The following is a 15,419-nucleotide window of genomic DNA, read 5'->3' on the forward strand; positions in this document are numbered from 1 at the left end:
TAACAATAATAATCAAGTCAACTTGCAAATTAACTGGATAATTTATATCAAATTTTTTTCTTATTAAAATGACATTGTGAATCGAGACTTTAACTAAATTTATTAGTTCACGGTAAGTTTCTTCTTTTCAAACATGGTAGTGTGAGAGTTTTTTTTTTTTTTTCTTGGATTTTTTGGGAAGAGGTATGGACGGAGATAATGTTAGTCAATCACTTTTGATTATATGTAAAAGGTGTTAGTCAAGAATCATTTGGAGGTGCTTTCTCACTTCGGCCTTCGATTTGTTTTTTCTTCGGTGTTTCTTCTTTGGGGTCACTTTGCTTTAGTATTCTATAATTTTGGGCTTGAGGTCCACTAGGGAGAAAAGGAGAGCTTGGTACCAATGCCATAGAACTTGTTAATTTAGGTAAAAATTGATTTGATTAAATTTGAACAGGCTTAAAGCCTGAAAATCTCTCTTCGCCACTTGGGTCCTAAGCCCACATTAATAAGTGAAGTGAGGATTGAGTCCAATACCCTAATTAAAATTCACTTGATTTTCATATAGGTTGGTTACTCCATGACAAAAAAGACGGGTAAAAAAAATAGAAGATGCATGTTTTCCTGTATTTTTTATTTTAAAATATATAAATTTAATCTAAAATTATTATAGAAATAAATTTATATTATGTTATTATCTCTATCTTGAGACATTAATTCACTTGAACAATTTATTAAAAAAGATATAAAATTACAAGCTTCCTTTATAGAAATAAAGTAGCATATTATTGAGTAATTTTTACCATCCCAATTGATATAATCAACATTTTTATCTTAGAAATTTTAGATTAGGTTTCTTAGTTTTCCTTAAACTAATAAACTACTTCATATTTAACTTTCATTTACCTTGTATTTGCTTTAAATGTTTTTTTAAAACATATATGTAATTGATATTCTTGCCCTTCAAACCTAAGCTTAAAGTTCAGTCAAAACCCAACAATGTATATTTAAAGAGAATGTGATCATATGATTGATTTTTCTTTTCTTTTATTTGCCTCTCCCCTTGATGACTTTTCTCTTTTGTATACAAAGGATTTCAGTTCTAAATTTAAGTTTTTGATTTCAAAAAAAATTGAAAAAACAGGTAAATATCTTTCTTCTTATTGTTTTCTATTAGAGAATTGATAGTTAAGGATTAAAAAAGAATTTAGAGTTTTGTATTTTGATTTGATGATTTAGTAGTTTTAATTGATGTATTACGGTATTAGTTGAGCTTAAACTAACTAATTAGAAGACTGGATTATGGGTTTTAGTAGAACAAGTCAATTGTTTTTAGGATTTGCAGATTTGAAAATTAATAGATCAACCGGTTGGTCTGAATCGATTGACCAGTTGACCCTGTAGTAAAGGTTAATTGGATCTATTAGTTCGATCAATTTGAGTTATGTTCTAGATAAATTGGGTGAATCATTTTAGCTTTATTATTATTATTATTATTATTTTATCTCTAAGCTTAGCATTTTATAATTTATGTTATTTTTGCTTTGAGTCATTTTTTAGTGTTTTCTATATCCGTTATATGTTTTGTTGACGTTTCTTCTAATGATCTTCAATGGTCTCCAGTTCTGCATCTGTTTGTCTTTTACTTTTGTTTTTTGAGTGAGTAAGATAATCTTTAATTTGCATGTAATATAAATAATATATGTATGTTGATTATATGATAATACAATTGATTAATTCTTGAATATTCATATATGCTTCTTTATTATATGAGTACTCATCTATTTTTAAAATTTGCATTCATATTCTGTTGAATTAAATTCTATTCGATATGATTTTTATTTGCTTTGATAATTATACGAGTATTTATTATGTCTTGATATTAGTATAATTGTCAATAACTCCATGCTAATAGAGATATATTTTTGTTTCAAAAAGTGATTTTTTCTCATGAATATTTTCATCCTACCGACTTTTTCCTTCTTTTTCTATTTCTTAAAATAAAATTAAAAAAAACAAAATAAATTGAAAAGGAACATGAAATGGAATATAAGGATCAAGTTATAAATGAATTTAAGAACATATATATATATATATATATATATATATAGTTCATAAAACCAAGAGGACTAATTAATTATTTTTGCCAAATTATAGGGATTAGCTAACTCATAAAAAATACTTAAATAAAAAAAATGGTGAAAGTTGTTGCCATGTTGGGCTTTACACTTTATAGTTGTGCACAAGAGGGTCCAGTTACATGAAGAAAAAAATAACAGGAAGACATGATATATCATAAGAATATATGGCTGGTAGGAGCTAAGCTGGGGGCAGAACGGAGCTTATAGCATGCTGTCAGACCTTGCAGGCAACCTCCTAAAGAAGTTGAGGGGGACGGAAGGGAGCTTGTGGCGGAACCTTGGATGTCTCAACACATAAAGGCCAATGAGAAGGGCTAGAACCTGGAAAGGAGTGACATAGAGAACTATGGCAGCAATTAAACAGAATGTCACAAACAAAGTGGTAGCCCTCGGGTCTCTCCAACTTATCAGAGACTGAAATCTTTCCCCTTGAGTTGCAAGGTCACCGACCACGGTCTGAACCCTCCCTGCGATACTTCTTAGACGATCGTATCGCATTCTGACGATATCTGATGGTCTGGAAGTAGGGAATGAATCGAATTCTTCATCAAGTTCATCAGGATGAGCAGCATCAGCATGAGAGAGTCGGGTGTCCATGTGAGGAGGGTGTCTTGGTCTCCACCGATAGTTCCAGAGTCCGATCAGGAAAAGGTAGAGGAAAATTGTGGGAAGTATTAGCTCTGGATAAAGGACCAAGATTATGAAGAGGATGTGAATTAAAATGGTGGTAAGAGAGTTCTTCCAGTTGCAGATTTGATCAAACCATTTCCCAACAGCAATCAAGCCACTTAGAACAGCCATAATTCTGAAAAAGTTGGCCTTGCTCCTCCTCATGCTCCACATATGTGAATCTACATCTAGCATATATTCCACAACCTCTTTCCTCAAAGGTGGCTCGGACCTGCTCAGCCTCATGGAGACAATGTGCATAGCTTGGTGCCTCAAGCTATCAAGCTGCATAACTGACAATGGATGGACGTAGTGCATTTTTGGTAACAATGGATGCGAATACATGTGCAACATATTAACCAGAGATGAGCATGTGAACCTCACAGCTAACTGAACTTCACCTGTTTTCCTCACCCCAGAAGTCTGAATGGCCAGAAGAGGATAGGAGTGTGTATAAACTCTATCAGTTTCGAGTGTGGATAGACGAATTCTGACTTTCCCAATTCTGGAGTCTTTCCCCCCTCCACCACCATGTATGTGACCATTATCAAAAACCCCAATTGTAATGACAGTACACGGGTCGAAAACCTCCCATGTGTACTGCTCATTCCACCTTGGAGCGAAGCTGTCGACAATTGTCCTTGTCCGGATCCATTTCTGCCCATATTTAGCTACACAGTAGGCATCTGTCGTACCTCGGTCATCCTTTTTCTTCATTGGCATCAGCCCCACAGCACTTAGAACCCCAAGTTCCAAAATCCCAATGCTAGACCTCCATAACTGCTTTGCTGTTGGCCTAAGGTCACTGCTGTAGTGAGTTGATTCATCCAAAACATGATACCCTCCATCTAAACAGATCCTCAAATGAATCCTGCTGGCAAACTTGGTTTCTTTCTTTTGTTCTCCATCTACAATCACATGCTTCTCAAGATTAAACCACCTAGTGTTAACTGGCTTGTGGTCTAGCCTCCTCTGCACAAGTTGCAAAGGGATCACGCACTTCCCCAGAACTTCATCTTTATTTGGTCCCAATCTATCTTCGGCAGTCAAAATCAAAGGCTCCTCGAAAGGTTCAGCAACTACAAATATCAAGTCCTCATTCCACATTGGATTGACAGTCTTAGTTTGAGATGTCCTAGTTCTCAATGCTTGATTTCCAAGGGTGCCCCTCACAAATACTTCTGGGAACCGACTTTTGTCACCAGGCACCAAGTCCTGAGCTTCAATCACATTGACCCTAACATACCAAAGCTTGGGTGAAATATATACCTTGGATCGGATTTTGTTAACACCATCAGGACCAACGCTGGCTGCATCTGAATGCCAAGCGTCGGGGAATGCCTCATCTGCTTGAGTTCCCATCCAAACAGCCAGCATCAGCTCCCCAGCCTTAATCTTATCTCCCTTCCTATCTTCCAGTCTATACCATTGTGGTGCCAAAGGACTATCCGGCGGAACACGTTTTGGCACATCAATGAGATCAAACATCATCCTACCAATCAAATCATCTAAGACAACATCCTTGTCCTTCACAAACACCTCCAAAACTGAAGCTTGAATTCTATCTTTTGAGAAAGCAAAAACCTGATTCCATTCTGGGTTGCTTTTCTTCTCAAAATGTTTCGTAACACCCTTGTAATTTCCAAGCTTTACTTCAACATAGGGATCACAACTACCAGTAATATCTTTGGGAGGCAAATCTTTAGCTTTCACTACACGAACATAAAGATATTGCATTTGCTCAACAAGGTCATAGGTGCAGGAAAGCTTATCTCCTGTGACAGATCCCGCACCAATGTTTGGTGAGGTCTCCTTTAGAGCAAAGTCGACTGATTGTGGTGGCTTCTGCATTTTTTTAGTTTACACTGACAAAACCAGAGTTATGCAAGGAGCACTCAACAATCACACAGGAAGACAAGGAGGCTCTCAAACTAAGGATATTGAAACAGGATAGAGATTCAACAGAAGTGAATGGAAATTCAGGAAACGAAAAGGATTCGAATGGTAAGAAACCAACTTTGTTCTAGTGATTTCAAGGCTATTTGGACAAATTTGAGTCACTAAAGTTGATGGTGGAATACAAGAAATCTAAGGGTTATTTTGACCACAATTACGAGTCACGACTTCTCTCAGTCATGGACTTTATTGAATTCTTCCTCTAAAAGGGTAAAGATGAAGGCAGGGAAACAAAAGAATAAAGAACCTTATAATTCCTCATCCATGACACAGTTACAGAGCAACACTAGGCACTTCAATTGGAAGCTCTAGACCAGAAACCACGAATATCTGCAAAAGCAGCAAGAAAACCACCGGGTCAACATTTACACTCATAGAACAACAACTGCTGAGAAAATGAAAGAAAATCAAAGAAAATGGCATTGCAATACCACATGGGGTGTCATGGTATGGGAAATGAAATTAAAATACTCTTTCATTCAGCCTCAAAGTAAACATTTTACTCGATTAAGACCCAATGATGCATACTTCAAGCTTCAAAAGGCCCAAAACGAAAGTTCCTTTCACATTTTCACAACAATCAAACAGTATAAATCACACATTAATCACCGTGGCCTTGTTAGACTCTCAGTAATAAAGAAAGTGGAGTTAGTAACATTAACACAACAGATCTACTTCAATAGTTGGGCAACCTAAGTAACCAAATACAACAAGCAACCTTAAGCAAACAAGCACTACAAAACACCAACTTTTCCCATAGCTACAAGAAACACATGTAAGCATCATATGCACCCACCATTCCCATTACTTAAAAGAGTGAACAAAAACAGCTTAGAGTCTCAACAACTACTCCAACCAACTTCAAATTACACTACCCTTTGAGTGTCCACATTGCATTATCAAGAAAACAAGAAACTAGAAAAATGCAGTACCTTAGTGGTCAGCCACTAGCTACTGTTGAAGCCAAGAACCCTTCTTAAGATAACAATAATGGAGCTAAGAGGGGTTGAAGAGGGAGCGAACTAATGTAGAAATATTGAGCATGTGGGGTGATATCTATCAAAGACTGAATCTACTGAGAAAAAGAAAGAGAAAAGATTGAACCTACTCACTACCAACTTTCTTTAAACCTTTTTTACTATAGTTTTTATCCTTTCTTCATTCATATTTTATTACTCAAGAAAAAGATCCATACTTATTACATAATTTATTGCTAAGAGCAATTGTGTGCATAGTTATAAAATTCGCACATGAACTAGGAAATCTTAATAGAGCACAGGCGAAGAGCATGGTCGGTTTAGGCACATGAAGGGACTACTTGGGGTTGGAATTGTTGTTTATTTCTTGGACTTGGGAGATGGGAAAAACTCTTCTTTTCATTTTCTTGGTTTTCTCATTAGATTTACTGCTTCAATGTAGGCATTCTGTGTATTTTAAGATCGTAATAATTTGTTACCTGTGTTCAGTAATGTGATTGATATTGATTTGGTCGAGTCGATTAAATTATACGGGGGAATATAATTGAGATTTGATGTGGGATTTGATAAAAATAGCATATGATATGATGTATAAAAAAAAATTAATATTTTTTTCAAATAAAATATACTTTTAAAACATATAAAAAACAAAAATCACAACGCTTTCAATCGCACTCCAAATCTATCCTTGATAGGCAGGCATTGGTGCAAGTTGCATATCATTTTGCGGCAAAACATGTAAGTCTTTGGCGTGTAATTCGGTGAAATTAATTAGAGTTTTTATTAGTTTTGATATTTTAAAATTAATTAAATATGTTTTGATAAAAGTCTGCTTTCATTTACTTGAAAAGAGACGGGTAAAAAAACCCGACTTATTCGAGTATGGAGGTGGAGCTGATATCATTTGATTTGATGTGTGTGTAATTTATTATCTAAAATGATAAATATATATTTTTTTTTATTTGTGAACTTTATTTAATGAAAATCGATCATAAAAAAAAATCCTATGAAAATCGGTGTCTCATAATCTTTTGACACCTGGAAGGATGAGTGCGGTCAGTTGCAGGATTTCCGACCTTTACCGGGTGTTTGCAGTGTCGTTTCTTCTCAGCCAAAAACACGCGCGAAATGGATACCTGGAATATTCTACCCAAACACCTTGCATGCTTTTTGTGATTGTACATTTATATATATATAATAATAATAATAATTTCATTAATAGAGCCCATAAGAAAAATAGTAATTGTGTATGAAATCATAATATTTAAATCATTTTCATTCTAGTAATATTTGGTTAATATTTCAGATTAAAAGGATATATTTTATTGCTTTTATATTTTAAAATGATAAAAATTTATTTTAAAATTATTTTATAAACATTTTTATTATTATATTTCCGTTTCTGTACCCCCAATAAAATACATTTTATCTTTTTTGTAATTTTTTTTTTGTAGTCTAGGATGCTAGATGTTGCTCATTGAAAGAAAAAAAAGTATAGTATGTGAGGTAAAATTTATAATATTAGATTAATTTATAAGCTCTAACTAAGGCTAAGGTTTATGGTGTAATCAAGTGTATGAAACTCAACATGGTTATTATTTCATGATTTTTTGTTTTTTAATTTTAGCATTTAAGATACAATCACATTAATTTTATATAATAAAATTAAATCTAAAACAACGTGATTTTTTTTTAAAATCAAACCGGGATTTAACTGGATTAACCAGGATTACAAGTAAATATATTAGGTTTACCAGATTTGACCAGTTCAACTCTCATCTAACTTGTACTAAGTCTTGGACACATCGGGGGAATGCCAAGATTGTTAACATTGTTGAAAAACTTTTTACTAGACAGTGAAAGTTATTTTAACCTAACCTTTATGTATCTATTTCCTTACAAAATATGAAAAAAGGTTAGTCCATGAGCAATATAATTAGTTGAGACACATGATTAGATTTTCTAGCCAAGAAGGGTACCATCAGATTACATGGAGGACAGCAATTATGATGCAAGAGGTGGAAGCAGAAGAGGGAATCGATTTTGTGTTGTCACCTTGTAGATTGTCCATACCCAAAATTACCATTTCTATGATAGGCTAGCTTCATGGGGCCAGAATTGAATTCTTGACAGTAACCTGTAACCTATTATTGTACCCAATGTCATCAATGTTTTGTGCATGATTTTGATAAGAATATGGGAAATGGTATGTCCAATCTTTTTCATTCACAGTTGAGAAAATAATGAGAAAGAAATGGAGTTAGGTGAAGTTGGTTTTGAAAAGGGAGCTGAGCTGCATGCCTTCCTATCTCTGTATTAAGTGCACATTCAACCCAATATCGTCTCTAGCTTGTTGCCGTCATGTTAGGTTTTGCTACTCACCTGTACTGGAAAAAACAGGAACTCTGATGTTGAAGATTACAATTTCACAAAACTTGTAGACTTTATATGTTTGTATATATTAAGAGGTTTGTGAAAATGATTCGATTCCCAGTTTTAGTTTAAGAAACTGTTCTATGACGACAAAAAAGGAAAAAACTTGCCAAGAAGTTGAGTTGATTAGGGTTTGCAACTTAATCTTGAATGTTTTGATCTTGACACTTGGGGATGTCAAATCTGGATTTCCATTAGGTGGAGATTGGGGGAAAGGATGATTGAGAATTGAAAATGATTTATCTTTCATTGTATAATTCAATAGCTACCATATGTTCTGTTTAAAATTCTAAAATCCAATCAAAAAGGAATTTAATTATGATACAAAGAACAAAATACAAGATCTTGAAGTTTGATGTTACTCTCTCTCTTCTTAGTTGTTGTTGTTGTGGTGGTGGCTAGGGCAACTGGACTAAGACTGAATTCAAAAGCATTTTGTCTTTTCCTAGCTTTGTAGATAGGAAGACGACTACTATTAAGCAAAAATTCCATCCATAATGTAACCCTTTTCTTTGCCATTAATATATGGTTTCCTTCATGACAAAATATACCAGACTAAAAATATCACTTGTTTTTTTCCCCTTCTCTTCTTATAATCTCTCTTTCACTGGACACTAGAGCTAGGCTAAGTTGCTGTCTGGCAACTTGCACTTTGTGCAGTTGTAGAATTGCAATAATGAATTGCTGCTACCACCTCTGAGAAGCCATCCAACAATTCAATGCTATAGACATGGCCATTGTGCTAACATGCTACATTGTATCCCGTCATTATTTGTTCTATCCTATTCAAGAACTGACCTGGAAAAGGGTTTGTGTTGTTAGGTCACTAGATAAACTATTTTTATTAAAACAGCGGTAATCTGGCTTGGTTTGGACATGTCAACAGTTCAACTAGCAACCCGGCTTGAGTGGGGCTCTAGGTTTCGAGTTTTTCAAATCAACTCGCCAGGTCATACCAGGTTTTACAACTATACTATATAAGATCCCATAAAGGTGTAACTCAAGGTAGAAATATATAGACACCCTGTTTGTAAACTTACAGATTTTCATGTTTCCAAATACAAATGTACACTTTTATTGCCAGTTTGTCATATATCAACATGAAAGAAAGCAACAGTAAAGTAACTACGCCACTAGAAATAGACATGCACTTTTCTTATACCAAAGAGTCTAGCAGCATCAGTCCAGCAAACTAAACGCAATTTCCTTACAAAAGCGCTAGACACCAATTCAATGTGGTTGTGGTTCGCCTAGTTATTAGTTCAGTAATTGAAGGTGGTCTGTCAAAAGACTGATAGAAGACAAAAAAAACCCTACAGAGTGCAGTTGGGGGGATTCAACTTCCACACCATGATAGAAACTATCTTCTTTCTCGGTTGAAATCTTGGCATCTTCGGATTAATCTTCGCATACTGAGACAAGTCTCTTCCCAATAAGGTTCTAGACATGCTATCCATGCTCATACTAGTGCATTTTACAGTAAATTTCTTTCTCGAGGCCTCATTTTAGATTTGAACCCTAGTTGATAAAGTAAAGAACAAACCCGCTCGTAGCCTAATCTGAGGGAAGCTCCCAAATACACATGTAAACGAGTCTGCAGCATTATTTTGATTCAATACATCAGTTTAAACAGTACTCATGTAATTTTCCCCTCTCTAGCATACGCACTAGTTATTCTTAAGAAATATGTATTATCATAATAAGGATACATTCATCTTAAAAATTGTAAATTTCTCCATAGCATTTCAACAATCTCTCCTTTCCCTACCCTTCTGTTTGCTAGGTCTCAGAAGTGTTTTTAGCTGCGTGAAACATGATGAAATTGGTCCTTAAAACTTTTTCACCTGAACTAGTGCTCCATTCTTGTTTCCAGATTCAAGCATTGCGTCTAAAACTGCAACATCTCTTGCTCCTTCAATAAAAGAGAGTCGAGGCTCAACTTCGTAGCTACTTCCCTTCTGTGACAGATAAAAAGGTATTTAATTGAATGCATCAGTTAAAGCAAGTAGCATTCTAGCAGAATCATTAAATTTTAATTCCTGTTTAGTTAAAGAAATGGAAGTTTTAGTAATCCAACAACAGTTACCCGAGAGATCATCAGTTAAAGCAAGTAGCATTCTAGCAGAATCATTAAATTTTAATTCCTGTTTAGTTAATGAAATGGAAGTTTTAGTAATCCAACAACAGTTACCCGAAAGATCAGGCTGTTTTTGACGAAAGAAGGCAACAAGGGTTAATAAATGAACAGTAAGCTCTGAATTTCCAACTAACAGAATGTTTTGTTGTCAATCAAATGAGTCAAATTCCTCTAATGTCGAACAAAACAACCGAACTGAAGGTAATCTCCACTCAAAGAACTTTAAGACTAATAATAAAAAGCTAAATGTGAAGACTACCATGCTTATGGTTTATGTTTGAGGCGAACCGTGACAATGCACACAGGAGCTTGTCATCTTATATTACCTTAAGGTTGGCCTGTGAAATGTCATGTAAAAATGCCTTCAGTTCAGCGGTCACTCCACTAAATGGGTAGAAGTTGCTTTTACAGTGTCCACCAGCTCCATAAAAAGAAATCTGCCACAGCATTGTAAGATATCAAATGAAGGTTACTTCTCAGATATAAATGCTACAAGTTAAAGGTAAGAAATCAATTATTTTGAAATTTAAAATTTAGCTAGATAGCTCAGACAAACTAAGATCCGACTACTGCAGCCGATGAAGATCTAATTGACCACAACATATTGGGTTTTGGCATACCATGTAACCATGCTGTCCGCCTTGGTTTCCACGCCCAATTTCCACTGTTCCGTTTATGCCAACAATTCTCCATAATATCTAAACGAATTAAAAGAAATGAGAAAGAATAATTTATTTATCAAGAAGTTTGAAGTAAAACCATCAATTTACCACTTGCCTTGGGTGTTTTGGAGGACACAACCATTGCAAAAACTCCAGAACATCCATTCTCCAGGTGACTAAAATAGGAAAAGTTCACGCGGTGACTTTTATGCTTCCAACAGTATCAGGAAATGATTTGGTTGAAAATCAACTTCATGCATAAGAAACTTACAAAACTGAGGATATGTTATCAGGTGGAGGCAAAGTTGTATCCACATGAGAGGTCATAGCTGACACTGATGTCACCTCACATCCAACAAGCTGTTCAATTGAATAGAAATGCATAATTTAGAGGTCAAAGCTGGATCTCAGAGAGCAATAAATAGTGATTAACATGCAAGCCTAATACCCATTTTAAAAAGCTTAGGTGGCCTCAATTATACAAGTTCTGATTAACATGCAAGCCTAATACCCATTTAACAAGGCTTAGGTGACCTCAATTATACAAGCTCTATTTACACAGAGAAGCACTACTGATATAACATTTGTGGTGTGTCCAGAATTAAAAGCATGCAAAGGATATAAGAACTTATTCTTGATATAGGAACAAGATTTTGGAAAACTATAATTGTGTGAATGACTTAACTCTAGGAATAAATTAATTGCAACAGTGTTAAAATGGAGGAATGAGAAGTTAGAGATAAAGAAGTGAAAGGAGAAGTGCCATTAACAATAAAACTGTTGTGTGATACATTGCTAGCGCAAAATTCAGAAGACCATATGAAGTCTGTGATATTTTATAAAAAATATGCACTTAGGAAGTCTGGTATTGTAGTAGCAGAACATCATCTTTTAATAAGGATAGCAGGAACCAATGTCACTATTTATCAATAAGGTATATTTAAAATGAGAGATTACCATTCTCAGTCCTGCAATGAAGTGCACTCCCATATCTAGAATGAAACCCCCCTGCCAAAACAGAAGATGCACTGGTCAATAATAGCAACGGTAAATGGCTTAAGCATGGTAAATCAACTAGTAAAGGAGCATCTGATATCTAGAAAGATAAAACTACTCCTCTCATAATTCAGGGTATATTTCTCGATTATAACATAGATAAGTAGCTTGGGCCATAGAAGTTGAAAACATATGCACATTACCAAATCCTTTTAAGAATCAGTAAAAAAATTCTGAGTAATATAACTCAGTTCTATTATCAGCACAAACCGTGTAATTCCGCCGCCAAGAGCTTGAGAAGTAAGGGTTTGCACTATTCATTGATGCTTCAATTATAAGTTGGACGCTCATCATTTTCCCAATATCAGCCAATAATTTCTTGCTCTGTGAAAGCAATAGCAAGTATATTGGAACGTACAGTATCTTACTATCTTGAACATCAACTCAAATCAGATATTTGAAACAATTACCTCTACAAGTGCAGGTTCAAACCTATAGTTCTCTGCCACAGCCCAAATTGGATAACCAGGTGAATTTGCACAGATAGATTTGTAGCTTGACAGGCTGGTTTCTATTTCACTAATAGCTGCATTATCCAACCATTATCCGAATGCACACAAACTCAAACTTTATGAGCATATTGTATGCATAAAAGTGTTCATCTTGAACAGGGACTACTAATGAATGTGTTTTGGGCCGGAGATTTCTTTCAACAGTGGAAAAGCTTACTACTGATAGATGCAAGCAATCCTAGTGCGATGGGTGAATATGGGACTTTGTTTGACTGGAGTTAACTTTCTTGCAAACAAAAGTTCTAGCAGTCTTCCTCATCAATCTATGGTGGGCAGATAAGATACTAATTATGTATAGTTCAGAAGGAAAAGAGAGTCACATTAATAATAGAAGCATATTTTCTTGTCCAAAACAATGCCACTATCCAGTTATGATCCTGCCAAACTGAATATAATCAAATAATGACTCTGTTTGGACAAATCTATTTGTGTGAACTTTCTGCTCTCAAGATATGATTGGCCTTTGTGGTTTGAAGCAAGGATGGCCCCTGTATATATTCTTATAAAAAAAATAACACAATAATCTAGATCGATTATTGGTATGATCAGACAATGATCTCACACATCAATCTCAACAATAAATGACTTCATATCTCTTTTATCACCTACTCCTTATTGCAAAATTCACAGTTACATTTTATCTATTCTTCGTACTGTTTCACTACTGACTAAAAAAATGAAGAACTATTCCTAGTGCCACTATATCAATTTGTAATATGTAAATTAAATTCAATAGCATGAAAAGAGTTTCTATGCAAGAGAATCTATATGTGCAAGAGTTTTTAAACCTGCAAAAATTCCACATAAATTTAATCTAGTGGGATGATTTCTATTCCTAAATATCACGGAGAGGCTACAAACAACCAGAAAACATCGTAGTTTACTTACAAGATGCCGCTGGTTTCTCTTCAGATCATCAAGTTATTCAAGAATTGCAGATGACATGCCAAAATAAAAAAGATTAAGAACATTGCACAAATGAGAAATATAAATACAACAGCAATATCAACAAAAAATTCACCAGTAAATTATCCATCTTTATTTATTATTCAACATTTTTTAGATTGTTTTTGGTTAAAATTTGGGAATGTCTTAGGAAACAACCCACATCAATCTGAACTAAAAAATGCCTTCATTTTGCGACTAAGAGCTTATATTACCTTGGAGGACATGCTTCCCTGCCTTTAGTAGCTTTAGTGACATATCAACCTGCATGAATTAGTTTATGTAAGTGAAAAATTTACTGAAAACATAACATGTCAAAGCAAAGCAAATTCCTTAAAGGAGATGGAACATATAAGATGACATCCAAACTGAAATCACAGGATAGTCTGTCGAGAAAATTTCTCTAAACACGGCCAAAGCTCATCGCCAGACTCCAGTACATACATTTATCATTTGCCATGTTGCCTGCCCAATTTCTGAATTACATTTTAGCTTTGCACTAAGCTTATACTGACAAAATGACTAACAGATAGGCTCCTTCTCGAAATTCTTTATAACCAGCAATGAATTCGATCATTAAGAGTCAAATTCTTGATTCAGAACTAGAAAATTCAGCAACCAACACATGGAAATGCAACAAACAAGAGCACCATGGTAGCTATGATTTTACAGTTTCTTGTTAAAATTGTTAAGAAAAATCTAAGATCGCTTAGTGACAGCCATATCAAGAAAGATTCTAAGCCTTATCACCATAAAATAATCAACATTTGAATAAAGAAACAAAATTGATGACACACCTGATATTGTGCAGCAAGAACCACAGCAACACCAAGAATTGACTCATCTTGAATGATCTCATCAAGACCCTTATCACCCCACTTGCATTCCACACCAGGAAAATGCTCCTTTGCTACCTCCACTGCTTCTCTTGCAGATTCCTGAACATGTAAATAAATATATAAGCAAGAAAGATAATCAAGAAATGAAATGAGTAATAAGCAATGAATCACCTCAGAGCGACTCCAGATGGATTTAAGAACAAAAAGATGAGAGATCTCAGCTAGTCTTGGAATGTATTGAGTCTTGACAAAGATGCCAGCTCCAAGAACGGATATCTGGGGAAGTTGGTTTGCCATTTCTTGAAAATCTTGGAAATGGGTTCTTGATGAGAGTGATATTATAATGAATATATAAAGGAAAAGAGAAGCACAAAAAATGAAATAGATTTTGCTTAATGTTTTAAGAATGTGTTAATTTAATCATATTTGTCGTTATAGGAAATCAATTCAATAATTTATTAATTTAAATCTTGACTAAATTTAATATTACACTAGATATTTTTACTCAAAATAATATTGTTTTCGTTAACTTGTATTTTAAATATAATATAACATAATACTTTAATCAATTTTATATCCTTTTCAATTTATTTATTTTTACTTTTTTATTTTGGTAAATATGGAAAAAAGTAATTAGATGAGAAGAATTTGATGAGAGAAAAGAAACAATTTTGAAAAGAAAAAAAATGCTGAGTTTGATAAATACTAGTAAAAAAATTATTTAATCATCTTTGATGCTATAGAGATCAAACTAACTACGTATGCTAAAACAAATTGTGGAAATTTGACACAAGAAATGTTGACGTTTTGGATGTGGTTACGCAAGGTAAGAAAATTCTTGGTGTTAGGTCTTTGATTGCGAGATAGATTGACAAAATGTTTGACTATACAAGAACGTGAGCTAGTTGAATTCTTTTTATTAGATATCTGGATTAACTTGTTTGTATTTTAATTAATTTTACAGGTTATGAAGTTAATAATTATATAAATCTTCAGTAATTTCAAGATTTATAAAATTCAAATTAATAATTTTTTAAAAATAAATTTAAAACCTAAACAATTAAATTATACCACTCAAGTTAGCCGAATCTTTCATCAAAAGCGTAGTTGTAA

At 34.2% G+C, this 15,419-nt stretch overlaps 2 protein-coding genes across 5 annotated transcripts; both read right to left on the reverse strand.

Moving 5' to 3' along the window:
• Nucleotides 1-2,139: 2,139 nt before the first annotated feature.
• LOC127905138 (FT-interacting protein 3-like) lies at nucleotides 2,140-5,902 on the reverse strand. 3 transcript variants are annotated; one of them, XM_052451738.1, is made up of 2 exons: nucleotides 5,678-5,902; nucleotides 2,140-5,075 (listed from the first exon to the last, which is right to left on the reverse strand). In XM_052451738.1, the coding sequence occupies exon 2, from the start codon at nucleotides 4,638-4,640 to the stop codon at nucleotides 2,322-2,324; it is 2,319 nt and encodes a 772-aa protein (XP_052307698.1). In that variant the 5' UTR covers nucleotides 4,641-5,075; nucleotides 5,678-5,902; the 3' UTR covers nucleotides 2,140-2,321. The 3 variants fall into 3 exon arrangements, with proteins under 3 accessions (XP_052307698.1, XP_052307700.1, XP_052307699.1); XM_052451740.1 differs by lacking the exon at nucleotides 5,678-5,902 and adding an exon at nucleotides 5,180-5,462; XM_052451739.1 differs by lacking the exon at nucleotides 5,678-5,902 and adding an exon at nucleotides 5,177-5,462.
• A 3,830-nt stretch (nucleotides 5,903-9,732) lies between these two features.
• Nucleotides 9,733-14,677, reverse strand: LOC127905125 (uncharacterized protein YMR315W-like). Of its 2 annotated transcripts, none has more exons than XM_052451634.1 (12): nucleotides 14,478-14,677; nucleotides 14,265-14,405; nucleotides 13,683-13,731; nucleotides 13,411-13,428; nucleotides 12,421-12,536; nucleotides 12,221-12,334; nucleotides 11,912-11,962; nucleotides 11,226-11,314; nucleotides 11,070-11,130; nucleotides 10,913-10,990; nucleotides 10,619-10,729; nucleotides 9,733-10,110 (listed from the first exon to the last, which is right to left on the reverse strand). In XM_052451634.1, the coding sequence occupies exons 1-12, from the start codon at nucleotides 14,601-14,603 to the stop codon at nucleotides 9,985-9,987; spliced, it is 1,080 nt and encodes a 359-aa protein (XP_052307594.1). In that variant the 5' UTR covers nucleotides 14,604-14,677; the 3' UTR covers nucleotides 9,733-9,984. The 2 variants fall into 2 exon arrangements, with proteins under 2 accessions (XP_052307594.1, XP_052307593.1); XM_052451633.1 differs by having other exon boundaries at nucleotides 9,733-10,113; nucleotides 14,478-14,673.
• Nucleotides 14,678-15,419: the final 742 nt, after the last annotated feature.

Source organism: Populus trichocarpa, chromosome 3 (assembly GCF_000002775.5).
Source record: "Populus trichocarpa isolate Nisqually-1 chromosome 3, P.trichocarpa_v4.1, whole genome shotgun sequence".
NCBI lineage: Eukaryota > Viridiplantae > Streptophyta > Magnoliopsida > Malpighiales > Salicaceae > Populus > Populus trichocarpa.